Source organism: Ailuropoda melanoleuca, chromosome 17, assembly GCF_002007445.2.
Source record: "Ailuropoda melanoleuca isolate Jingjing chromosome 17, ASM200744v2, whole genome shotgun sequence".
Taxonomy (NCBI): Eukaryota; Metazoa; Chordata; class Mammalia; order Carnivora; family Ursidae; genus Ailuropoda; species Ailuropoda melanoleuca.
The window spans coordinates 9717692-9744054 of record NC_048234.1 but is presented as its reverse complement, the minus strand read 5'-3'; the positions used below and the strand labels follow the sequence as shown (position 1 = coordinate 9744054).

The window sequence follows — 26363 nt, the reverse complement described above, 5'->3', positions numbered from 1 at the left end:
TCAAGCCCCACATTGGGTATAGAGATTTAAAAATAAAATCTTTAAAAAAAAAAAGGAATCTACTATTCACAACAGTAACAGACAAGGCAGTAGTATGGAATGCATCCCTCAATTCCATGTTTGATGTGCTGCCTCTAATTTAATGTCTTCTCAGGCCATCTTGGGTTTTGTATTGTGTCGTTGACTGACCATCTACCCGATTGCTCCCATCTCTACAACCAGATGCCCCCATTTCGGGGCTCACCACTCCAGCCTCATTAGCCAAAGACAGAAATGGAAGAAATGGTAGAGTGCACATTTCCTGCTTCTCCCAGCTCCCTCAGATTTGAGCTTGACTTCCCTCTCCCTGCACCCACGATGAGACATGGCGGTGGTGGGGCAGGTGGCCTTTCAAGGAGGGTCACTATATTGTGTGCAGCTGATATGCACATGCAGGGCACACACTGTGTATGGCTTGGGTAGAGTGACTGGTCATCTAGTCTTTGTTGGGACGTGCTTAGTCTTTATCTCCATTTCTGGTTTGTTCTCTAGTCTTGTTGAGAAAATCCAGTCTCCCTGGAGGGAAGAGGCCCAGGTACTGGAAAAGAAGAGGGCAGACAGGTCATCTGACAAAGACTGAGGGTCAACGTAGCAGTGATGTGGACTTCGAGGTTAAAATCCTTTCCCCCAAATTAACGACTTTTCCCCTAAATTAATTAATGTAGTGACCCTGATCACTTGGGGAAAAAAGTGTGTGTGTTTATGTCTCATATAAAAAAATAATTTTCCAAAGATCTACTAAGCTACTATAGTCAAACTCAGTGAAGCCCTTATCCTGTCTGAGGTGCTTTGAGCTCTAGCAATTTGGTGTTCTCAGCCTTTTCAAATTATAACTTGCTTCCAGAAGTTTCCATAAAAACCCTTGTCATCCTTTCTTCTGTTCCAGCCATTCCTCCCGGGCCCTCCTCTCTGCATCCTGGCCCCATCTTCTATTCAGTCAGTTTCAAGGTAGATTTTTTTTTTTAAAGATTTTATTTATTTGTCAGAGAAAGAGAGAGAACACAAGCAGGGGGAGCAGCAGGCAGAGGGAGAAGCAGGTTCCCTGCTGAGCAGAGAGCCTGACGACGTGGAGCTCGATCCTAGGACCCTGGGATCATGACCTGAGCAGAAGGCAGACGCTTCACCAGCTGAGCCACCCAGGTGCCCCACCTGGCCCTTCTTTATTCTCAAAACATCAGCGATCACTTTCGTACCCTTAAGCAACCCATCACGCGTTCATCAATGACAGACCCATACCTGGAGCCCATTAAGAGACTCTAAACCTGGGACGCCTGGCTGGCTCAGTTGGAACATGGGACTCTTATTTTTTTATTTGATGGAGATAGAGACAGGCAGCGAGAGAGGGAACACAAGCAGGGGAAGTGGAGAGGAAGAAGCAGGCTCCCAGCGGAGAAGCCCGATGTGGGGCTCGATCCCATAACGCCGGGATCACGCCCTGAGCCGAGGGCAGACGCTTAACCGCTGTGCCGCCCAGGCGCCCCGGAACATGGGACTCTTATCTCCAGGTCATGAGTTTGAGCCCTGTGTTGTGTGTAGAGATTACGTACAAATAAAATCTTTTAAAAAAAAGCCTACAGGGGTGCCTGGGTGGCTCAGTCGTTAAGCCACTGCCTTCGGCTCAGGGTGTGATCCTGGAGTTATGGGATCAAGCCCCACATCAGGCTCCTCTGCTGGAAGCCCACTCCCCCTGCTTGTGCTCCCTCTCTCGCTGGCTGTCTCTCTCTCTGTCAAATAAAGAAATAAAATCTTTTTAAAAAAAATCCTACAAAGCTACTATTGCATAATTTTTAGGGCCGACCTAAAAATAAGGTGGACAACTGCCACACAGAAGCCCTCACTGTCTCTGGTGACTCCTTACGCCCAAACAAGAACATATAATAGCGGTTGGTCAGACATATTAGAGATCCTGGATCCTCTCTCTCTGGAAATCCACCTCTGGCTACCACACCCCTCTGCTGACGTTTTGCTGAGGTATCCTCCAAAAAGCTTAGATTCTTTGAAGATTAATGAGAAGTAGAAAGGGCCTTAACATTTTGAGTACTCCTTTTGAATACCATTTCTTATTTCATCTCTGGAGCCCTGGGAGAGAGAATTTTCCCTGTTTCAGGGAATGAAGACAAAAACACTGGTGGCTCAGAGAGGTCATGGAACGTGGTCAAGGACACACAGTAATCACTTCTGAAAGAATGAAGGATTTGTGTTTATTTTTACCTTTTTAAAACAATTTTATTTTTAAGGAATCTTTACACTCAAGGTGGGGCTCAAATTTACAACGCTGAGATCAAGAGTCCCACGCTCCACCGGCCGAGGCAGCCAGGTGCCCCTGTGTTTATTTTTTACATGAAGTTCGGTTCACAGATTCTGAGACACAAGCGCAGCTCACATCGGTTCTTCTCAGTGTGGTTTCCCCACCAGCCCCATCAGCACCATCCAGAAACTTCTTAGAAATGTAAATTCTTGGGCTCCCAGCCTGGATTGAGTGCTCTGAAACTCTGGGGACCGGGCATAGCAGTCTGGTTTATTAAGGCCTCGAGGGGACTGTAAAGCCCATGTCAGTTTGAGAACCACTGGTTTCCATCTATCTCTCCTTAACCTGCTCTGTTCTTCAATTAGCAATAGCTGGACTTCGAACTCCTCTGTGCTTGTCTTGGTTCTCCCCCTTGTGGATAATACAACATTTCTAGCCAGTGCCGTTGTTTTCCACCTGCTTCTTTCAAAGTCAAAGGGCAATTTGGCAGCCTGGAAAATCACGGACTTCTCAGGAACAGAAGCTTTGCTCAATTAACTGTGTGACACCACATAATGGGGGAGGTGATGAAAAAATGCGAATTTTTCCGCTTTCCCTGGTAACAGTACTTGCATAGTTCTTCACACATTGTAAGATGCCCTTCCAACACATCCATTCATTTGACCCCGACACTCACCTGTGAGCTAGGCGGAGGTGAGATCTCCATTTTACAGAAGGGGAGCAGGCCTGGAGCGGCAAGGGAATTATCTAGGGTCAGGTAGCTGGTCATGGCACAGCCTGGTTTCACCGCACACCCCCCTCCTCGGGCCCCCAAGCCCTTTCCCGACTTCCTGCTGGCTGAACCGGGCAGGTGGCTGTGGGTGCAATGTTAACTAGGGGAGCAGAGCGGGCTGGGGTGAAGGAGCCGTACCCTCTGGGCTTCTCCAAACCACATGAGAGGGTGGGAAAAGGAAGTAGAGATTGGGGCCACATGGGAAGACGGTTTTATCAGAATTGTGAAGAACACAGGGCAGAAAGAACACCTAGGGGCTGGCATGGAGCCTCCAGGCTGCTGGTAGCCTGGATATTTGAGAAATCTCCATTTCTGCCTTTGAGAAATGTTTTCCTCTCCTGGTCTTAAGTCTGATGAGAGCTATTTGCCTGCCTGCCTCTTTGGGTCCTTGTGGCGCCAGTTCTCCACGATTGGCTTATCCCATCCGGTCACCTTGCAGGTAAGATGTAGGTGTGTGTGTGTGTGTGTGTGTGTGTGTGTGTGTGTGTGTGTGTGTGTAGTGAGTGGAACGGGGAGGAAGCCGAAGTAAATTCCATGCTCACCTACTTTAATTAACGTAGTCCTCGTAGGACAACATCCTGCAGGGTGGGGATTGTGTGTCTTCCACGGGTAAGAAAATGAGAGCTCAGAGAGGCCGAGTCGCTTGTTCAAGGTCACAGGGCTAGTAAGGAGCGGCAGTGGGGTTCCAGCCAGTCTCTCTGACTCCCAGGTTTGTGCTTCTCCGCGGGGCCGCACTTGGCCCTCAGCATGGAACCGAGACTAAGTCGGGTGGATGAAACCGCTCTGATGTTCCTGAGCCTCGCTGATTAATTTGGACTTTCGCAAACAAGCCACGTCAGGGGCGCCTGGTGGCTCAGTCAGGTAAGTGTCCGACTCTTGATTTTCGGCTCAGGTCATGATCTCCGGGTTGTGAGGTCCTGCTTAAAATTTTCTCTCACTCTCTCCCTCTGCCTCTTCACCCCTCCCATCCCACTCTCTCTCTCCACCTCTCTAAAAACAAACAAAACAAAAAACACAAGTTACATTCAATCTGTAGCCGTTCTGGGGGTAGTGTGCTTACAGACCCGAGCTTACAGACCGGAGCCCTCTGCGTAATGGTACTCTCCTCCTGGCCACCCTCCTCCGCCTGGCCTTCCCCATAGTTTTTTTTTTTTTAATTTTTTAAAGATTTTATTTATTTATTCGACAGAGATAGAGACAGCCAGTGAGAGAGGGAACACAAGCAAGGGGGAGTGGGAGAGGAAGAAGCAGGCTCATAGCGGAGGAGCCTGATGTGGGGCTCGATCCCATAACGCCGGGATCACGCCCTGAGCCGAAGGCAGGCGCTTAACCGCTGTGCCACCCAGGCGCCCCGAGAGTGAGAATCTTAAGCAGGCTCCAGCACAGAGCTCGATCTCACCACCCTGCGATCACGATCTGAGCCAAAACCAAGAGTCGGACCCCTAATGGACTGAGCCACCCAGGTGCCCGTGTGTCTGTCATCTTTAACTTCAGGTCTCCAGGTTCTGTCTTCATCAAAGTAGTCCCCTTGTTCTCCCTAATTGCCTTGCTAAGATGTGAACTTTGAACGTATGACATAGATTTATGCTAATATAACGTTACTTTTGTCTATGTTACACATTGAGCTTTTACAGAAGATATGATTTGCAAATAGGATTTTGTTGTTCAAAATGGTCAAAAAGCCCACTGAGACCCTGGTCTCTTTCGGGTCATAAGTGACAGCAGGACCTCAGGAACCACGTGCACTCGGACGGTTGGCTCTAAGGACCCAAGTCATCGCTCCTGATTGGATCATAAGCCATGGCAAATGGTACAGACCTCGTGAAACAGGTACACCGTGTTTCATATCATTTTTTTTTAAAAAGTAGGCTCCATGCAGTGTGGAGCCCAGCATGGGACTTGAACTCACAACCCTGAGATCAAGACCTGAGCTGAGATCAAGAGTTAGTTAGACGCTTGACCAACTGAGCCACCTGGGTGCTCATTTGTCGTTATTCTTTTAAAAACTATGCACGCATATGGTCATTTTTTACCTTCATCTCAGTGTGTGCACGTACACATGTGTAGAGACTGGAGCAGGCATTGATTACTTGGCTGCCCAGAGCAATGATCCCAATGACACCCATGAGGACAACGACAATAGGACTATAGTTAGCACTTATGGAGGGCTGAATATCTAACAGGCCATCTTTTTAGTCTGCAAAAAACAAAAAAAACCCAAAAAAAACCCAAGTCTGATGTCGAAACTGTTGTTGTCTTTGTTTTACAGATGAGTAAACTGAGGCATAGGGGATCAAGTAATGTGCTTGTGTACACAGAGCTAGTAAGCTGGGCTGGGGCCCAAACCCGGAGTCAGACCCCAGACCCCTCATTCTTCTCCGCTCGCTGTAGTGTTTTCTGGGATGCAGCTGGGGGGTACTCAGATCAGAGGGCTGAAAGCTAGTGGTAGAAGGAAGAGGGGGAACGGAGGTGAGCCAGGACGGAATGTGCTGTGTTTCGGGAGCTGCCCAGCTGGGTGTCTCACCTGATAGCCCCTAGTTAGATATTTAGCCTGATGTCTCCTCCCGGAGCCAGTCTGAGCTGGCTTGGAGCTGAGGCTCTGCACAGATTCCCCACCCCCGCCCCCCCGCCACCCCAACCTTGTCCTGAACTTACCTTTAGCTCATTATAATACTAAGATCTCCACCTATGGGTGGAATTTTCTGCCATTTTTGGACATAATGTATGCACTAACATGTGGATGGGCTGGGCCTGAGTGATTGCCCCGAGATGCCCAAGGAGTAGAATATGTATAAATTCCTTCATGTATATGCAAGCTCCTTGCCCCGCCCCCTCATACACTGAACACAATCTTCCCCTCCTCACGCCCCGGAGACAGGGCTTTGGGAGACAGCTCTTTCCCTGGCTCCTTACTCGCCTCACGTAATCAAAAGTTCTTTGCTTTCAAACACTTCCTCCGGTTGTGCTCAATTTCATGAACCCCAACGGGCGACCCCCTCTTGAATTCAGTCACTGTACTGTCTCCCAGAGCCGTGCTCGTGCGTGTGGTTGAGGCTGAGTGACATTTTCCACGAAGCAGGGCTTCCCTGTAGAGGTTTCTGGTTAGCATTCCAAAGCACTAAAACAACTTACGTTCCTCTTACACATTTGCCTGCTCAGTTCGAGGGTGAGTGAGGAAACGACTGTAAACATATTCAGGATCCTGGGGATAGCCACCTTATGGCCAAACAGCTATGAACGTAAGAAGTACGTCATGAATATTTACACGTCATTAATCACAATCACAGCTCAACGCCAGGCTCCACGATACATATATATTTTTTCCTTTAAGAACTTAAATTTGACGAACACTGTTCTTGTTGTCCTAGAAATGGGATGACCAGCTCTTTCAGAATATACAGCAACTGCCTCCACCACAGCAGTGCCCAGTTTAGGAGATTTACGGTAAAAGCCATGTTTCCTAGGAGGTCAGTACAGAAAGCCAGACTTCTACTGGCAGTTTCTGGGAGAGATCAGCTTTCCATCCAACGCAGGGGTTTACCTTTCCTCTGGGAAATGTTTATGACAGAAAAGGCTCAACTGGGATATCCATCGGCTTCTCCTGTACCTCTGGTGTTTGGTGGGGTTGACAACGGCCAAGGATAAAATGAGCGGGTCATCTCAGGATCATGGAAAGCCTGGACCCGAGGCTCAGGAATGCCCCCTATTTTCTTTGTGAGAAGGGAGACAGTGCTGGCCCCGTGTGCCGAAAGTGTGAAACATGTGTCTTGGCTTGGAAGATCGTCTCTACCAAAGAGTGGTTCCAAAGGATCGGAGAGGGGCCCCAGAGGCGGTTTCTCGTGAGCATCCTGGAGCAGCTGGACAGCTTCTACCTGCTGCACTATTTTCAGAATATCCTTCAGACCACGCAGGGGAAGGAGTTCATCTACAGCCGCTCCCGGGTCAACCTCAGCAGGAAGGAGGGAAAAATCGTCAGGTCTTCCCTGAACCAGATGTTGGATAAAACCGTAGAGCAGAAGATGAGGGAGATTCTGTACTGGTTTCGGAGAAGCACCCCCCGGACCAAGGCAAAGTTTACACTCTCGCTGCTGCAGATGTGTGACCCCAAGCTCCTGCTCACGGCTGCCAGTGTCACCAGGGTCCTGTTTCTGACATGGCGGAACAATGTCGCAGGTAAACGAGGCCGCAGGGGGACTAGGAAGGCCGACTTCAGAAGCCACACCCAGGGATCAGGGGTGTGGACAAGCCTAGGTAGCTGGGGATCTTCCAGAATGCAGGCTAGGGTTCCTTGTCCTCACCTGCAGTCCTGTTTACCAAAGGAGGAATTGCCGACTGTGACTTCCTTCTAGAAAAGTATAAAGTGCACGCACAGAAGGAAGTGCAGAGCTTGTAACTGTCAGGCATGGATTTATTTATTGTCTTTGTCTTTTTAGAGCTTTTTCTTTCTTTAAGATTTTATTTATTTACTTGAGAGAGAGAGAGAGAGAGAGCACAAGCAGGGGTAGCAGGAGACGGAGAAGCAGGCTCCCTGCTGAACAGTGAGCCCGATGCTGGACTTGATCCCAGGACCCAGGGAAGCATCTGAAGGCAGACGCTTAACCGACTGAGCCACCCAGGCGACCCTTCCTGCAATTTTTATATAGAAACTCGGAGGACCCCTCCCCACCCCGCTGGAAAACCCAGACATAACTGGCCGGGTCCGTTTCATGTAGATTGAAGAGAAGCAAGTAGAAATAGAACTGCTTGCCTCACCTCCTTTCCTCCACACCCCTGCTTAGAGAGCAACCATGTCTTGGCCGTTGGCTTTTCAGGCCTCAATCAAGACACTAGGGGTGTGTTTTTCTTTCCCGAGAAAGACTACAACCCGCAGTCTGAGACCTCAGATGTTTGCTGGGCAGCCGGCACCAGGAACGCGTCCTTCCCTTTGTCCAGAGCTTCAGGAAGAGAAAATTCGCTTGACAACGTGGGGGGTGAAGCATCTAATTTTGGTAAGTCAGCGTGTGGCAAGGAAGCTAATAGGCAGGAGGCCGGGAAGGCCCAATGGAGTTGGAGCGGCGGGCAAGGTAGTGGCATCTGGAGGTGGCAGATTTGGAAACGAACGTTCAGTTGGTGCTAACAGTGTGTTGAGCTCACGGATCCTTATATCATCGAATCCCACATCCGGTAGGGGAGAAGCAAGAATTAAAGGCAGTCATTATAACCTTGAAGTCCACGTTTTCACTTCTCCATCTGGGTGCCTCTAAGAGACACCTGAAAATAGAGCTAAGATAGGACAATATCAAAGGGTTTCCCTTGCAGTCTCCCTTTGTCCTGGGCCACCACCCTCCGTCTGGCCCCTGAACTTTGGCGTTGTGGGTACCTCTAGGGGTCAGCCCACCAGCGCCTATTTTCATTTTGTTTTTTAAAGATTTTATTTATTTATTCGACAGAGATAGAGACAGCCAGCGAGAGAGGGAACACAAGCAGGGGGAGTGGGAGAGGAAGAAGCAGGCTCATAGCGGAGGAGCCTGATGTGGGGCTCGATCCCATAATGCCAGGATCACGCCCTGAGCGGAAGGCAGATGCTTAACCGCTGTGCCACCCAGGTGCCCCCCAGTGCCTATTTTCTGCAGCATTGCATTCAGTCTTGAGGAGGAAACAAAAGCAGTGGGGAACTGGGGCCTCACCTCAGGGCTCTCCTAAGTTGGTTTGTGAAGCGAGATCTCGACGTGACATAATTATAAGAAACCCAAAGCATCGACTCTCAAGCACTTTTTATCTGGAAACTTCCAGTTTCATAAACAGATAGGACAATGTAATAACCATCACTCAAGTTCAATAATTATCAACACTTGACCCACTCATGTCATTCATTTCTCCCTTTTCAAAATTGTTTACATTTGTTTTTCTTGGGGTATTCTAAGGGAATTCCAGGCAAAAGCCCATTTCACCCGAGCCAGGCAGGCTTTGCTACTCTAAGTATCTCCTTGAATTGGGAAGCCTGAAAAGTCCTTGTGCCTTTGATTGGGGAGGTTGTCATTTCCAGTTTGGCAGAAGAAGTGACAAAAATCCAGCGGTCTTGTGGGTGGATTCTGATGAGCTCTAGTTCTGGGGAGGGGGTTTGCTGAGGGCTTCTCTTGGCCTGGAGTTACCCTAGACACAACCCCATCCTGCCCCGTTCTCTGGCTTTCCTCTAGAAGGACAATGGAAGAGTTCGATCCAGTGTATTTCCGAGATGAATAGGCTGTTTTCCAGAAAAGCAGGCATGTCAAAGTCAGAATACGTGCCCTCCGATCCACTGGTTGACTTGGACGTCGTCAAAGACCTGTCTTCTGGGGTCAGCAAATACCAGGACTTCATCCGTAACCTGCCCATTCACCTCTCCAAATATATTCTAAGTACGCTGGGCTGTACTGGGGGATTTCTCGAGTTGCTGCTCATTATGGCTGGGTTGGGAGTTTCCCAGCTCCATTTTTTTTGTTTTGTTTTGTTTTGTTTTTTTTCAGGTATGCTGGATAAAAACAGCCTGAACAGGTGTGCCTTGGTGAGCCAGCACTGGGCCACGCTGGTGCAGCAGGTCAAGATGGATCTGTCCATGCATACGTTCATTCAGAACCATATTGCCTTCTTGCAGGTACTTCCTGTCTGGGTGGGGTCCATCCGGAGACCGGCCCCATTTCCGCGTTGAGGTCGGCCTGACTGTAGGCCTTTGCGGTCTATTCCGTAGACCCTTAGTTGGCCTCCTGCTCCAAGTTTGCTGCTTTACGGGCTTCAGTGGCCACTTCCTTTGTGTCTGGTCTCCCCGTTAAGCACCCCACGGTCAATGCATCTAGCAGGGACAACGTATATAGAAACTTCTCAGGAAGAGAGAGGTGGAGCCTTTCTGAAACCTCGCAGAGCGGGCAGTTGTTTTCCCCGGAGAGCTCTGTTGTGGCTTTTGCAATAAGAGGGACAAGACGATGTCCTTGGAGTAGCTTATACGGTACACAGATGTTTCAAAGACCATGAAGTATATATTCTTGGGTCAAGGTGCCATTTTCCTGGAGAGTATCCGTCTCTGGCATTTTTGCTTCTATTTCCTGCCTGAAGCCTTACCCTCAATCATGGGCTCTTGAGAGCTTGAGTTTTTCTTAGCAGAGATAGATCACAGAAGACAGAAAGAGGCCAGCACTGTGAGGCAGGCCATCCTCTGGGAAGCTGAGGACTGCTGGCCATTTCCCGCTGGTGGCTCTCCAGATGTCTGGTATTCGTTATTGACCGTACGCCAGTCTGCGCACGCTGCCAGCCTAGTGGGTCAGGCCGGGGCCTTCCTTCGCCAGAGTTTACCCACCTTTCGGATCTTGCCAAATACTAGTTTCTGCCTCCTCTTGGAGAGTAAGGGCCAAACGTAGTAACCATTTTCTGTGTATTTTTTCCCCTCAGGGATCCTACACAAAGGGAATCGATCCTAATTATGCCAACAAGCTTTTTATCCCAGTTCCTACAATAACCGATAACGGGAAGTGCATGCGTGTGAAAAATCAGAAATTGAAACTGAGAGCAAAGGTGGGTGGCGGTGGCGTCTGGGGCAAGTCCCTGTGAGTGTGTCCTGTTCTCCGTAGCCGAGCTGGAATCCAGACTCAGCCGTCACATGAGGGTAGAGGAAATGGGAGGATAGAGGCTATAGCATGTGGATTTAGGTCTGGGAGGTGACATTCCCTAAGGGAGACCAGAGTTCTGTGCTGTGTGTCCTTAAGCAAGTGACTTCCTCTCCTCCAGCCTTAAATTCCTCATCTGGTAAGCGAGTGGATGTCAGTGATAGCTGGGATTTTCCTCGACACCCGTCGTCCATGCGTCCAGAGGCTGCAAAAGCGTGGCTCAGAAATGGAAGGGCCAGGGAAGGTCCAGAATGTCCAAGGTCCTGAATGAATTAATCCTCCTCCCCTTTCACTTTCAGGTTTATTCTGGTTCTAGGAACGAAGGGGGGAGTTACTTAACCATAGACCCCCTACCAAATCTCAGGCAATAATGAAGAGCAGGTGAAAGGCTCTGAGCTCTCTATATAGCATGTCCAGGCGTGATGGTCATTCCTAAAACCATCAGATTCTTGCCCCCTCCTCTCTGCTCAAGGGACTTCTATTTTGAAATCTATTCCGTGGGCCCCAAAAGGGTACTTAATGAGGCATGGCCAGACTCTAACTTCTCATAAGGCACCTATGTCGTACGAGTTAGAATTTGAGGGATAGAAGGGACCGGAGCAACCTCTAGCTCATATGTCTGTAGAGGCCAGACAGGTTGCATGAATGAGGGAGGTTGGTGGTGTGAGCGAGTATGACGGAACCACCGTGAGCTGGAGAGTTCCCTCCCCATCTGAAGGGGCCAGTTGCTGTGCAGCTCCAGTGAATTATTGGCATGGGAGACTACGGACCTCCACCTCCCCATCCATCTGAGCTTTCAAGAGGAGTCAGAAATCTGAATTATCTTGTGACATCTCTCGTTTTCCTTAAATGCGGGCAACCAATGAAAAGCATTTTTTAAAAAAACTATGGGGGCCAAAGAAAACACATTTGTGGACTTCATTTGACCTGCAATTTTTTTTTATCTTTGCGTTGGCCCACTCACTCATTTTACGGATGAAGAGACTGGGGCACAGAGAGTTTCAGGTCTCCCAGACAGAGTGACAGAGACATAAATTGGACGCTGACCCGCTCTTTCCAAGCTTGTTGCTCTAAGTATAACAGAACCAACACCCTTCTTTTTTAGGTGACGTAGCTGGTAATTGCCTGACAAAAAAGGACTACCTGGACAGTGTTTGATTTTTTTTTAAATTTTTTTTGAAGATTTTATTTATTTATTTGACAGAGAGAGACAGCCAGCGAGAGAGGGAACACAAGCAGGGGGAGTGGGAGAGGAAGAAGCAGGCTCCCCACTGAGCAGGGAGCCTGATGTGGGGCTCGATCCCAGGACTCCGGGATCACGCCCTGAGCCAAAGGCACACGCTTAACGATTGAGCTACCCAGGCGCCCCCCGGGGAGAGGCTTCTAAGGTGGACATCACTACTGGGTTAGAAATCAAGAAGGAGGTTGAGCCAAGAAAAATGGGCATTCCAAGGAAGAGTCTATGGGCATGGAGAAGAAGGCTAAGTAGGAAGGAGACTTTGAAGAGATGTTCCCAGGAGGGCTCCCAGGTCCAAACATGATGCTGTGGTCTTCTTTGCTTTCATGATAAACTCACACTCTTTTTTGGTTTCCTGCTAGCATGGTGGTCATGTCCTGCTATTCAAGGGTAAAGAGTATGGCTGGAAAGAGGAGTGAAACTCAGTCTGGTTGAGTCATTGTGCCAGAATTCAGCATGTCTGGCATGCCACAGTGGATCAGAAAGTGTGCCATGGAGGGAGGGAGGGACAGGCGAAAGGAAGGAAGGGAAAGAAGAAGAGAGGGAGGGACGAAGGGAGGGAGGAAGGAAGTAAGGAGGGAGGAAGGAAGGAGGGAGGGAGGGNAGGGAGGGAAGGAGGGAGGGAAGGAAGGAGGGAGGGAGAAGGAGGGAGGGAGGGAGGGAAGGAAGGAACTCTTAGAAAAGGAAGGAAAACACCCCTGTTGAGACTTGATAAAACTGGTTTCCTCTTTCTGAGGCTCGGATATATCCCATCTGTAAAACAATGAGAATACTTCATGGGGCAAATGATGTACTTCTTGTGGCAGCTGTAAGGAGAAATCAAGCTTGCCTCCGTGTGCAGACACTGAGGCACAAATGCAGTGTGTAGCTGTGATTTCCCATATGGCTTGAGTGCCCACCAGTACGCTTTGTACTGTCAGGTGTATGCGTATACCCACGAAAGCCAGACTTCTGCGACATAGCCCGTTAGAGGGCACCTGTGACTTTATTTTGTGAGCGTTACCCTTTGTGAGCTGGGTTTTTGGAAAAGTTGAGCTTTCGGTGACCTTGGAAGTTCATGGACTCAGAACACACAGAAAATACAAAGAGATGGAGGACGAGTCAGGACCCTTGACTCTCCGTGGATTACTTTAGGGCCTGCTCCTGGGTCCCTCTCAACCCACGTGTAGTGGCAGCCACAGCCCAAAGAGGAAGAATCCTTGGGCCCTTACGTCTCTACCAGGGAAGACCTTAGGGGGTGCATGTTTGGGGCCCAGGGTAAAGTTGCCACTGTGCTTTGACTCTGAGTGTTCCCTTGTTAGAATGACTACAACCTGTGGGCCGCATACCAGAACCAGGAAACTCAGCAGGTCCAGATGGAGGAGAGAAATGTCTTCTGTGGGACTTACAATATCCGCATTCTCTCTGACACGTAGGTACTGGGGTCAGAATCTAGGTCTTCGGGGACGCTTGAATTACCCACACTGGCATCTTTAGGATTCCCGTGACCCTGTTCACTTGGAAAGGCAATCCTTCCTCACCTCAAGCTCCAGCCCCCCACCGACGTGAGATCCCCTTCGGAGAACAGTGCTGGGTGTTTGCACCATTCTCGGCAGTGGGTAGAGGACGATGTCCCGTTATCATTTTGGGTATACTGATCAACAGTCTTTCACACAAGTCACGTGCATGAAACCATTGCTTTTCTTGTAATATTTTATTGTATTTTTTACTAATTTTAGAAGTAATATATGCTTAATGCAGAGAGGAAATCCACCAAATGCCAGAAAATGTGTAGAGAAAAGCAAAGACCTCCTATAATCTTCATGTATAGTAATACGTGAATTAATATTCATTATATTAATATTCATGTATATTTATGTGTATTCTAGAATTTTCTTTGCATGTATACCTACAAATTTTAAATAAAAATGGGGTTATGGGGGCGCCTGGGTGGCTCAGTTGGTTAAGCATCTCTCTTTTGCTCAGGTCATGATCGCAGAGTCTTGGGATCGAGTCCCGAGTCAGGCTCCCTGCTCAGCCAGGAGTCTGCTTCTCCCTCTCCCTCTACCCTTTCCCCGCTGCTTGTGCTCTCTCTTTCTCATGCTGTCTTTAAATAAATAAATAAATGCATCTTTAAAACAATGGGGAGATGCTGCACGTATTTCTGTAACCCACTCCAGCAAAGTACCGCGGATATCTTTCCATGTTAAACATGAAAATGGTGGTGATGATAACCTCATGGTGTGATATCCCTTCGGTATGCCAGAAGAAGGCCCTTCAACAATCATCTTATTTTTTTAAAGATTATTTATTTATTTGAGAGAGAGAGAGCGAGCCCGAGCCCAAGTAGGGGGTGGGACAGAAGGAGAGGGACGGAATCCCAAACAGATTCCCCCCTGAGCTTGGAGCCCATCACAGCGCAGGGCTTTATCCCACAACCCTGAGATCATGACCTGAGCCAAAACCAAGAGGTGGACGCTTAACCAACTGAACTACCCAGGTGCCCCAATAATCAATTTTCTGCCATACTTTAGGCTTAGGATTTCACTCTTTATTCATCAGGTTTTGTGGAGTGTGTCTCTCTCTATTTTATTTTTGACTGTGAATCTTACTTACAAATTACATCTTGACCAGTCAGTAGGGGGAAGACACAGCAGATTGGGGAAAGGCAAAGATGAGTTTTTATGGCTGGCATGGTGATAAGTGCCCTTTACAAGAGGTGATGGCTGATTGAAGTCTAGACATAACAAGGGGAAGGAGGATGAAAATATCAAGAATTACTTCTCATATCCAGACATGACTACATCTCTGTTTGCTGAAATAATCCCACTTTACTCTGTGGTCCTGGAGTTATTAATAATAGTGTCCCCTTTCACAATAGAAAATTCTCAGTTTGGACAATAAATGATTTGGTCATCTTGCTCATATCTATTTGCTAATAATCTTATGATTGGACAATTAACTTACCCTGTTTTACTGGACTGCATGCTCACTGAAGGCAAGATCCATATCTTAATTCATCTTTGTATTTCCCATGGTACTTGATAGCACAGGGCTTTGAACCTAATATAGGCTCATTGGATATTGGTTAAGAGAAAAAAAAAAAGAAAGAAACAGTGGGATATGCCATTGGTATAGGGCTTCCCAGCTGTGTTCCTCTGAGGTTTTCCACAAAAAAAGATTTCTGTGGTCAAACAAGTTTGGGAAATGATGCATATTCTGTTCTCTCTCTTGAGGGTTTCTCGTATGTTAGCAGATTTTTTTTTTTTTTTTTTAGTTTTGCCTGTTGTCTTTAGGTTTTAACCTGAAATGACTTTTTGGTATGGTATGTGGTAGGGGTCCACCAGGGATGTGTCTTCTTCCGCTTTCCACTATACCATTGCTGCAGGTGACAGCCATCATACTCAGGGAGCTCCTGGAAGGACACTAACTCTTCTTTCATGGATCATCTTTTTCCCCTGGCAACTCAGGTGGGACCGAAACAGAGTCATTCACTATTCTGGGGGAGATTTGGTCGCAGTGTCATCCAACCGGAAGATCCAGCTTCTAGATGTCATACAAGGAAAGGAGTTACCCATCGAGTTCCGAGGCCATGCTGGGAGTGTCCGTGCCCTCTTCTTGTGTGAGGAGGAGAACTTTCTACTGAGCGGGAGTTATGACCTGAGTATCAGGTGAGTGGTCCAAGGGAGTTGGGGTCCACCCCCCCCCAGGGCCTAAAGTCAGCTTGTGGAAGAAACATGCATGCTTTTTCCTTTTCATGTTTATTGAAAACTTATCCTAAATCATACTGACTTCTTGAATAACCCATACCATTTTTTTTTCTTTATTTGGCGAGGTAAAAACCAATAATTTGTATACTGTTTAAACTTTGAATGAGAATGATTTGCAGCGATTATCAGATCTATTTTCTAGCTGAAGGCTGTGAATCAGAAGGTATATTTTTTAAAATTTTTCATGATTTTATTTGCTTATTTGAGAGAGAGTAAGAGAGAGAGAACGAGCAGGGGGGAGGAGCAGAGGGAGAGGGAGAAGCAGACTCCCCACCAAGCAAGGAGTCTGATGCGGGACTTGATCCCAGGACCCTGAGATCACGACCTGAGCCAAAGGCAAACGCTTAACTTACTAAGCCACCCAGGCGCCCTTTGGAAAGTATCTTTTTTAGCACTCTTAGATGATGGCATAATTTATATATATTTTTTATAGATTCCTCAGGGAAAAGTGGTTTTCTGTGGGTATGAAATACGGTATAGAAGCAAAATAGTATTTAAAAATGTACATATACATTTATTTGTAAACAATATAATAAACATCCATGTACTGTTACTCAGGCCAAGAAATAGGTTGTTACTGTTCCCCAATTCTCACTGTGTGTCTTTCCCTTCTTTCTCCCTCCCAGCCAGAGGTAATGTTATCCTACATTTTATACTAATTATTCCCTTGTATTTCTTTCTAGTTTTGCTAACTATTTATAGATCTCCACATATATTGATTACTTTTGCCTATTTTTCAACTGAATGTGAATGGAATTGTATTTAAAAAATTCGAATATACTTGACTCTTGTACTGAACCATGATTTCGAGATTTATCCATAGGATATAGGTACCGGTAATTAATTTATTTTCATTGAGACATAGTATTTTATGGGATGAATATATTATAACTCATTTAGTCTTCTGTTGATGGATATTTGCATTGTTTCCAGTTTTTTTTTTCTTTCAAAGAATAAACATCTGCTGTTACACATGTTCTTGGATGTGTCTCCTGATACTCGCGTGCGTGAGTTTTTAAAGAGGTTTTTTCGGGGGCACCTGGCTAGTTCAGTGGTAGAGCATGAGATCCTGGAGTTGTGAGTTTGAGCCCCATGGTGGATGTAAAGATTATTTAAAAAAATTAGTAAAAAAAAATTTTTTTTACTGAAATATAATTGACATACAACATATTAGTTTTAGGTATATGACATAATGATTTGAGATATATATATATATGAAAATGTATATATCTCGTGTATATATACATATATCTTGAAAAATGATTACCACAGTAAGTTTACTTGTATCCATCACTACTCATAGTTACAAATTTTTTTTCTTGTGATGAGACCTTTTAAGATCTACTCTCAGCAACTTTCAAACGTATGACGCGGTATTGTTAACCATAGTGCATAAGTTTTTCTTAAGGTTTATTCTTTGTAGTGAAATTTCTAGGTAGGAGTACTAAATTTTTAAAAATTATTTATTATTTTTTAAATTTAATTTAATTTTTTAAAAAAATTCTTTATTTATTTATTTGACAGAGAGAGACAGGGAGGGGGGCGGATACAAGCAAGGGGAGTGTGAGAGGGAGAAGCAGGCTTCCCGCCGAGCAGGGAGCCTGACGTGGGGCTCGATCCCAGGACCCTGAGATCATGACCTGAGCCGAAGGCAGACGCTTAATGGCTGAGCCACCCAGGCGCCCCTAAATTGTTTTTTGAAACAGTTGTATTAAGTTACACTCTCATCAGTTGGGTATGACAAGGTTCCTTCTTATAGATCCCCACCAACACTTACTATTAAATGTTCAAGACTGACAACATTAAGTGCCAATCTGATGGGTATTAAATAAACCCTTATTGTGGTTATAATTTTCACTTCTCTAATTACTAATGAGGTTGGGCATATTTTCATATGTAGGTAGTAAGGCTTCCGGTAATGAATCGGCTCATGTGATTATGAAGACTGGGAAGCTTCAAATCTGCAGTGTGGGCCAGCAGGCTGGAGACCTAGGAAAGTTGGAGGTGGAGACAAGTCTGCAGGTGGTCTGCTGGAGAATTCCCTCATGTTGGAGTTGGGGCGGGAGGCTGGTCTTCTTGTTCTATTTAGGCCTTCCGTTGATTGGATGAGGCCCGTCCACATTATGAAGGGCAATCTGCTTTACTTGACACCCATTGGTTTAAATGTTGATCTTGTCCCAAAACACCCTCCAAGCTGACACACAAAATTAACCATCACAATGTGTTTTATAGCCATTGTGCTGCTGCTTCTGTGAAATTCCTGTTCGGTTTTTTTTGTTGTTGTTGTTTGGCCTCTTTTTCTGTTTATTTATCCTTTTCTTACTGATTCGTTGGAGTTCTTTATATATATATATATTTTAAAGATTTTATTTATTTATTTGACAGAGATAGAGACAGCCAGCGAGAGAGGGAGCACAAGCAGGGGGAGTGGGAGAGGAAGAAGCAGGCTCCCAGAGGAGGAGCCCGATGTGGGGCTCGATCCCGGGACTCCGAGATCACGCCCTGAGCCAAAGGCAGACGCTTAACCGCTGTGCCACCCAGGCGCCCCTGGAGTTCTTTATATTTTTTGGATACTAATTCTTTCTTCATTTTTGTGTTGCAAATTTCTTCTTCCAATTCAAGACTCCTGTTTTCACTGTAGTGTTTTTTGATGAACAGAAATCCTCAACTTTAAGGTAGTTGACTTTGTGGACTTGACACGTTTAAGAAATCCATCCCTTTGGTAAAGTCATAAAGATATTCTCCCGAAGTATCTTTTTTAAAATTTTTTTTAAAATTTAAATTTTTTTTATTTTTCAAGATTTTATTTATTTATTTGACAGAGAGAGAGAGCCAGCCAGTGAGAGAGGGAACACAAGCAGGGGGAGTGGGAGAGGAAGAAGCAGGCTCCCAGCGGAGAAGCCTGATGTGGGGCTCGATCCCTGAGCCAAAGGCAGACGCTCAACGACTGAGTGACCCAGGCGTCCCTAAGTAGATGATCTTTCAACAGAAATAATGACAATAATTATCTTCTTTCCTAATACTTATATACTACTTTTTTCTTTTTCTTTCTTTCTGAATTTACCTAGGCCTTCCAGTTAAGCAGAAGCAGTGAGAGCAAGCATCTTGTTATCCTCTTTGAAGGGAGCACATCTATAATTTTTTCACTAAGTATAATGCCTGCTGTGATGACTTTTTGTTTATAAGTTTGTGAAATCAAGGATGTTCCTTCTATTCCTATTGTTCTTTTTCTTTTTTTTAAAGCTTATTTATTTATTTAAGTAATCTCTGTACCCAATGCAGGACTTGAACTCACGACCCAAGATCAAGAGTCACATGCTCTTCTGACTGAGCCAGCCGGGCGTCCCTATTCCTATTTTTCTAAAAGTGTTTATCAAATATCTTTTCTGCATCACTTAAGAAAAACAACCTGAACGCATGGTCAGCCATGTTGCTAGAAACAGAAATTCAAAACATGCTTTTTTTCAGGCCATTGGGATATCGTTAAATGCACTGTGGGTGCATAGCAGGCTCTGACAAACAGCTAGGGCCACAGGACCTTTGGGATTATTAGAGGAAAAAGCTTAGTGCATTCAAAGAAAAACAAAAGAAACATTTATTAATTGTTTATTATATGCCAACTGTCACAATAACTCTATGAGGTAACTACCATTATTATCCCCAATTTACCCATGAGGAGACTGGGATACAGAGCGGTTCATTAACTTATCGAAGATCATACACGTAGTAAGTGATGGACCTGGGACCGTACCTCAGGCCGCCTGGCTCCAGAGCCCACTATCTTAATATTACCCTTCCTCCTCTCACAAAAGCACAGTGGCTGAAGTGAAAGTCCGTATCGGTGATGGGTGAGACACCTCGGGCAAGTTTGCTTATTAAGAAATGCTGGGACTCACACATGTTCCCATATATCTCTTAGATATGTCTTAGAAATACACGTAAAACATTTTGGATCTAAGTGACTGAAGTAAATTGTTCTTGTTTGAAGATCGGCTGTACCGTTCAATCAGTGCCATGGATTTTAAGCCTGGTGGTAATTCTAGAAACTCTTCCACCTAATACCAACCAACATTTATTAAGTGTTTTCGGCATGTTGATTGTTGTTCCAATGTTACACGAATTAACGCAAGGTTTCTCAATTTGGGAGTGTGAAGTATTTGGTGTGGAGGCTGTCCTGTGCATTGGACGATGTTTAGCAGTATTCTGGGACTCTACACACTAGATACCAGATGCATGTCTCTCCCCACCTGAGACAACCAAAAATGTCTCCAGACATTGTCAAATGTCCCCTAGGGGTGGAAATCACTCCTGGTTGGCAGTCATTGCATTTGTGTATTTAATTCTGCACAAAAACCCTATGAGGTGTAACTATCATTATCATTTCTGTTCTACAAATGAGAAAGTGAAGCTTACACAGAAATTAAGGAACTTTCCCAAAGTTACACCTAGTAGGTGCTGCAACTGGGATTCAAATCCAGGCCTCTGACTCTGAACTTGACCATGAAACTTTGCTGCCTTCCAACAAACTGCTGATCTAAGGCAAGTCATATGCAGTAGGATCCCTTTGGGCCCTCAGAAAATCTTAAAAAACATTTTTTTGGCCTGATTCCTGCAGATCCTGGGATCTGAAAACTGGGGCTTGTATACGAATCTTCAATGGCCACCAGGGGACAGTCACTTGCATGGATTTATATAAGAAAAGGCTCGTAACTGGAGCAAGAGATTGCCAGGTGAAAGGTGAGAAAGAAATGCCTTGAATTTTCTCAGAAGTTTCCCATAATCCTTGAATTTTCAAAATACTGTTTTGCTCATTTCTGTAAGAAGACATTCTTGTTTCCATCCATCCATCCATCCATCCATCCATCCATGTATCAATTGATCCATTCAGGTAACAACTATTTGTGGAATACCTACGATATCCTAGGCACTGTGCTAGGTGCTAAGGAAAAAAATAAATATGATATGGCCCTTTTTTTTTTTTAAAGATTTTATTTTATTTATTCGACAGAGATAGAGACAGCCAGCGAGAGGGGGAACACAAGCAGGGGGAGTGGGAGAGGAAGAAGCAGGCTCACTGAGGAGGAGCCTGATGTGGGGCTCGATCCCATAACGCCGGGATCACGCCCTGAGCCGAAGGCAGACGCTCAACCGCTGTGCCACCCAGGCGCCCCGATATGGCCCTTTCAATACGGCTTTTTATCTCCTCAAGAGGCTCATAATCTTTAAACGGAGATAGATACATAAATACATAATGGAGGATATAATAAATACATGAACAATAATGGCTGCCATTTACGAAGTACTAACTTTGTGACTGACATAGGTACTTTGCACATATTATTTACTAGTTTAACCCCCACAAGAAGCCTATGGTGTGGATACAGATGAGGAATCCAGAACGCAGAGAGAAAAACATTGCCCCAAATCAGAGCTGCTGCTGAGTGGGAGAGTGGGGATTGAAACCCAGGGCTGTCTCACTTTAAATCATGTGCTTCTAACCACCACGTGGAATTCTTTTTTTTTTTTTTTTTTAGATTTTAATTTATTAGAGAAAGCACAAGCAGGGGGAGGGGCAGAGAGAGAGGGAGAGGGACAAGCAGACTCCGTGCTGAGCACAGACCCCCGACGCAGGCTCAATCCCAGGACCCTGATATCATGACCTGAACCAAAGTCAGACACTTCACTGATTGAGCCACCCAGGCGTCCCACATGTGGAATTCTAAGGGACCATAGAAATAAGAGTAACAGCGGAAACACCACAGACAGGGTGGTGTTTGAGTGTGTCCTTGAGGATGGGTAGTTCTATAAGCAGAGGGACAACGTAGGACATTCTTTTTTTTTTTTTTTAAAGATTTTATTTATTTAATTGACAGAGAGACAGCCAGCGAGAGAGGGAACACAAGCAGGGGGGAGTGGGAGAGGAAGAAGCAGGCTCATAGCGGAGGAGCCTGACGTGGGGCTCGATCCCAGAACGCCGGGATCACGCCCTGAGTCGAAGGCAGATGCTTAACGACTGAGCCACCCAGGCGCCCCAGGACGTCCTAAGCAGAAAGCACAACACAGGCAAATCCACAGAAGTGTGAAGAAAATGGCGTCTTTAGGGAATTCCCCTTGCTTGGTATGGCTGGACTGCGGCACGTGGTGTTGGGCATAAGACTGGTTAGTTTGTCTGGGGCCAGATTATCAAGGGCCTTCTGCATCATGGTAGGAAATTGAACTGTATCCTGTAGATTGGCGGAGACTCTAAATGCACGTTGAGCTGCGGACTGACGCGATCAAATGTGTATCTGACAAAGATGCCTCTAGCAATAGTATGGAAGGAAGATTTGGAGTCGGGGGACTGTGTAGAGACAGGAGACAGGTGAAGATACTACTCAGTCTAGAGAACTGCTGTGGCATCTTCAGACTATCTGAGACCAAGCAGACATGAAGAAAGTCAGGTGGATATGAGTTTACATGAGGTGGCATAGACTGAAAGGAGATTTCTCTGGGGACAATTGGCAGGACTTCACTGCCAGCTGGATATGAAACGTGAGAAAGATAGAAGGGCAGATAATGAGGCCAGACTTTTAAACTCAGGCCACTGGATGTGTGGAAGTGCCATGGATGGAAATAAGGACTAAGGGGAAGAATAAGGTAGGGTGAGGAAGGAAGGAAGAGGTGATGGCTTCAACTTTGGACATGCTGAGTGTGGTAGGCAGAATAATGCCCAACCAAACATGTCCATGTCCTAATCCCTAGAACCTGTGACCATGTTACCTTGCATGGCAAAAAGGACTTTGCAGATGTGATTAAGTTGAGGACCTTAAAATGGAGAGATTATTTTGGGTTATCAGTGTGGGCCTCTGGGTCATTGCATAGATCCTTAAAAACAGAAACTTTCTTATCTGTGATGAAAAGGAGATGTGACTATGGGAGAATGGTCAGAAACATGCAACATTGCTAGCTTTGAAGGTGGAGGAAGGGGGTCATAAGCCAAGGAACATGGGTGGCCCTTAGAAGGTGAAACAGGCAAGGAAATGGATCACTCCGGCCCCAAAATTTCCATAAAGGAACACAGCTCTGCTGACACCTTGATTTTAGCCTCGTGAGGAGGTCATGTCACACTTCTGTAAGATAATATATTTGTGTTGTTTTCAGCCACTAAGCTTGTGGCAAGTTGTTACAGTAGCAACAGAAAGCTAATACATAGGGTATGGGATTCTTGAGGTTAGCCAGGGGAGGACTGCAGGACGGAGATGCAGGTGTGAGTTTACATGTGAGGTTACCATATAACAGGTCTGGGGCTCCAGATACATCGATTTGGTGGTTATCAATCATAATGAAAGGGGGAAGCCCCAGGTACGGATGAGATTTCCCCTGCAAAGCACAAGGAAAGAGTAAAAAGAGAAGAGAAGCAAGGGACCCAGGAAACCACAGCATGTTAGGCGTAGGTGGAGGAAAAAGGTGTGGGAAAGCAAGAAGGGAGTGTTGTTCCATATGCAAATCCTCAGACCTGCTGAAGAAACCTCACTCCTCCCTACATCTTTGCCCTCCTTGATCCGACTGGAAGTCTCTTAGCCATGACTGCTTTGAGGAGAAGAGCGGAGAGGAGGAGGTGATAAGGGTTTGGAGTTGGAAGGCCAGACAAGGCCTCTAAACTTGGGAGAGTCTTGCAGGGCCACTGGCAGGGCTGGAGCTAGGGCAAGGCGAGGTAGGTTCTCACCTCAGGTGTAAAACCTAATGGGGCACCCAAAACTCCTAGTAATCAAGATACACATTTTTTAAAAAAAGATTTTATTTATTTGAGAGAGAGAGAGACAGAGAGCATGAGCAGGGGGAGGAGCAGATGAAGAAGCAGGCTCCTGCTGAGCAGGGAGCCCAATGTGGGGCTCGATCCCAGGACCCTGGGATCATGACTTGAACCGAAGGCAGACGCTTAACCGACTGAGCCACCCGGGTGCCTCTCGAGATACACATTTTAACGCAGTATTTAAAAGGTCAAAATTAATTCACAAAATACACAACGAAAAAAATTTCAAAAGGTATCTCCCTACCCTAATGCTAGCCCCAGCCCCCAGCCTGCTTGCTTCCCCTGGGCCCCTCCCACCAGCCTTGGTTACCAACAGAAGGAAGAGGAGACGATTAGAGACCTGAAATGTAACCCCCAACTTGTTATTTATTTTGGAAGATTTTATTAATTATTTGAGAGAGAGACAGAGCACAAGCAGGAGGAGGCGCAGAGAGAGAGGGACAAGCAGACTCCCCGCTGAGCAGGGAGCCCAACAAGGGGCTCGATTCCAGCACCCCGAGACCACGACCTGAGCCAAAGTCAGACGCTCCCCCTACTGAGCAGCCAGGCGCCCCTGGCTTTCTCCTTTCTAATTAGATAAAAGGGCCGATGTATATATAAAAAAATACATGAAGGAAAGCATACCTACATAGTCCAGATTAATGTAGTGTATGTGGTTAAGAGCATGGCTTCTGGATCCAGACTCTCTGGGTTCGAATCCCAGCTCAGTCTGCTTACCATCTGCTTGACCTTGAGCAGGTTACTGGACTTCTCTGTGCCTGTTTCCTCATCTGTGTAGTGGGGAATAATGATAGCAACTTTCTCGTGAACACGAGTTAATACGTGGTCAAGCACTCCCAACGGTGCTTGGCTCATGGTACTTGCTATATGTAAGTACCAGCTGTGGTTATTACTTTGTCTTAGGTTATACGTTCTGTTGCCTGAGAGGTACTCTGGGGCCAACGAGGCTGACTTTCATGGTCTCATCATCCCTGAATTTGTGGTGCCTTCTTTCAGCTTTTCCCTTCAAGCTCTGTTCTCCCGCCTACCCATGTACTTTCGTATCTTCCCAACACTTACAATTTGGTAGGGAGCTGTCCAGCACCATCTATGTAGAAGCAACTTTAAGCGTGTCCCCAGCTCTGGCAATCTGTCAGTTAGTAAAATCCAAAAGTCAGATTCAGAAATATTTTAAAATGTAAATAAGGATAGACAGCTTTCTTTTTCTTTTGGAGATAGAAGGGATAATCAATCAGGAGAATAGTGTCTGGAAAGAATGAGGCCACAGAACACACGTGGTGATTTTCTTGAAATTCACTCAATAGCAAGTATTTTGCAGGCTTATTCGAGATGAGCTGCCTAGCACTTGGACCTCAACACTAAGTTCTAGGGTTGGAGCCAAGGTCTATGGATGGTGGCTTTCCAGGGGCCCATGGTCAGGGAGTTCTGTGTTGCAGGCACACGGAGCTGTTGGTGAGCCTACAGGGGTGCTGGGCCAGCCGAGAGCCTTCTAGGGTCTGACTTGATGGGCTTGGCTTCTGTGATGGGGTAGAGAACTCCACCGTAACTGCCTTCATGCCTCTTCTCTTCCCCCTCCCTTTCAGAGTGGGATGTAGAGACGGGGAAGTGTCTGAAGACGTTTAAACACAAAGACCCCATCTTGGCCACCAGGATCAATGACACCTACATCGTGAGCAGTTGTGAGCGGGGGTTAGTCAAAGTGTGGCACGTTGTCACGGCCCAGTTGGTAAAGGTGAGAGGGTGGTGGGCTGTCAGGGGAACGGGGCACTGGTGGCGATGGATTGGAAGAGACTTATGGTCTACCCCATGGACCTCCCCAGACCACCCTAAAGCTACCAACTTATGGTCACCAAAAGGATGGTCCTGAAGAGCTGACGAGGAAGCTTCTCCTCGATCCCCCCAAGAAAGGGCCATTCTGAGTCAGTGGAGGGTCAGGGCATATGTGACCCACATTGTCACAGAGGTGGTGGGGGAAGGCTACATTCTGACTCAGCATGATATATGGGCTCAGGGTCTTTTAACAGCAGCAGAAGTAAAGTGACTTTTCCTTTTCCAGAACATTCTACCCTGACTCTTGCATGGGGTAAGGGAATGAACAAAGTCACAGTGGGTTTTCTCCTTACTCTCTGGTGAAAAGCGTACATCTGCTGCCTTGAAAGCGACTGAATGTTCACATGCAAAAAATGTTGCTGGATTTGAAACCGCCTGGCTCTAGTGGGCAGTGGTGGGATACATTTGTGCCAGGAGCACAGGGGCACAGTGAGAAGCTGCTGGACTGGCTGGTGGATTGTTTCCCATCAATCTTGTCACCACGGTCTAACCAGCAATTAAAGGTGCTGGGATGTCCCAGGTGTCTTCTGGTCTTGGCAAGGAGCCAGGGATGGAGCATCTGCCCCTACATCTCGTGGGAGCAGATGATGGTGAATTCTGGCCCTCTCTGGTACTCCAGGAAGATGAGGCCTGCCCCAGCCACAGACCCACAAGGAGCAAGGCCTCTCCTTGACCACATTCTTCCTTCATGGGGAAGAGCGAGTTCTGGAGAGAAGGAGGCATGGACAACACTGGCCTTCTTAGAACAAAAGTAAAGTTGGCTCAGGTAAATACCAAGTGAGTGGTAGTCATGGATTGGCAGAGTGTGGCTTTGCAGTTCATCTAAAAACGCCTCCAGCTTTGGCCTTTGGAGGACTCACAGTCTGAGTTGAAGATGGGGTGAAAACAGAGCCCTCTTCTCTTGCAGACTCTCAGCGGTCACGAGGGAGCCGTGAAGTGTCTGTGCTTTGACCAGTGGCATCTCCTCTCAGGAAGTGCTGATGGCCTGGTCATGGCCTGGAGCATGGTGGGAAAGTATGAGCGGTGCCTCATGGCCTACAAGCATCCAAAGTAGGTACAGGAAAGCTCTGAGTGATGAAT

The 26363-nt window shown here is 46.5% G+C and overlaps 1 protein-coding gene and 1 long non-coding RNA gene across 4 annotated transcripts in view; both read left to right on the top strand.

Moving 5' to 3' along the window:
• Positions 1-3: 3 nt before the first annotated feature.
• LOC117796968 lies at positions 4-4991 on the top strand. The gene is made up of 4 exons (XR_004621767.1): positions 4-650; positions 3409-3498; positions 3769-3920; positions 4776-4991. It is a non-coding gene; the product is annotated as an uncharacterized LOC117796968 (long non-coding RNA).
• Positions 4992-6191: 1200 nt separating this feature from the next.
• Positions 6192-26363, top strand: part of CDRT1 (CMT1A duplicated region transcript 1) — a 35189-nt gene continuing 15017 nt past the window's right edge. For 2 of the 3 annotated variants that reach the window (XM_034647165.1, XM_034647164.1), the window contains exons 1-10: positions 6192-7232; positions 7871-8047; positions 9236-9436; positions 9545-9672; positions 10461-10583; positions 13214-13323; positions 15362-15562; positions 20277-20398; positions 25037-25185; positions 26191-26333. In XM_034647165.1, coding sequence (XP_034503056.1) covers positions 6728-7232; positions 7871-8047; positions 9236-9436; positions 9545-9672; positions 10461-10583; positions 13214-13323; positions 15362-15562; positions 20277-20398; positions 25037-25185; positions 26191-26333 — 1859 coding nt within the window. In that variant the 5' untranslated portion in view covers positions 6192-6727. The remainder of the gene's footprint in view (positions 7233-7870; positions 8048-9235; positions 9437-9544; positions 9673-10460; positions 10584-13213; positions 13324-15361; positions 15563-20276; positions 20399-25036; positions 25186-26190; positions 26334-26363) is intronic. The other variant, XM_034647163.1, reaches the window with a different exon arrangement.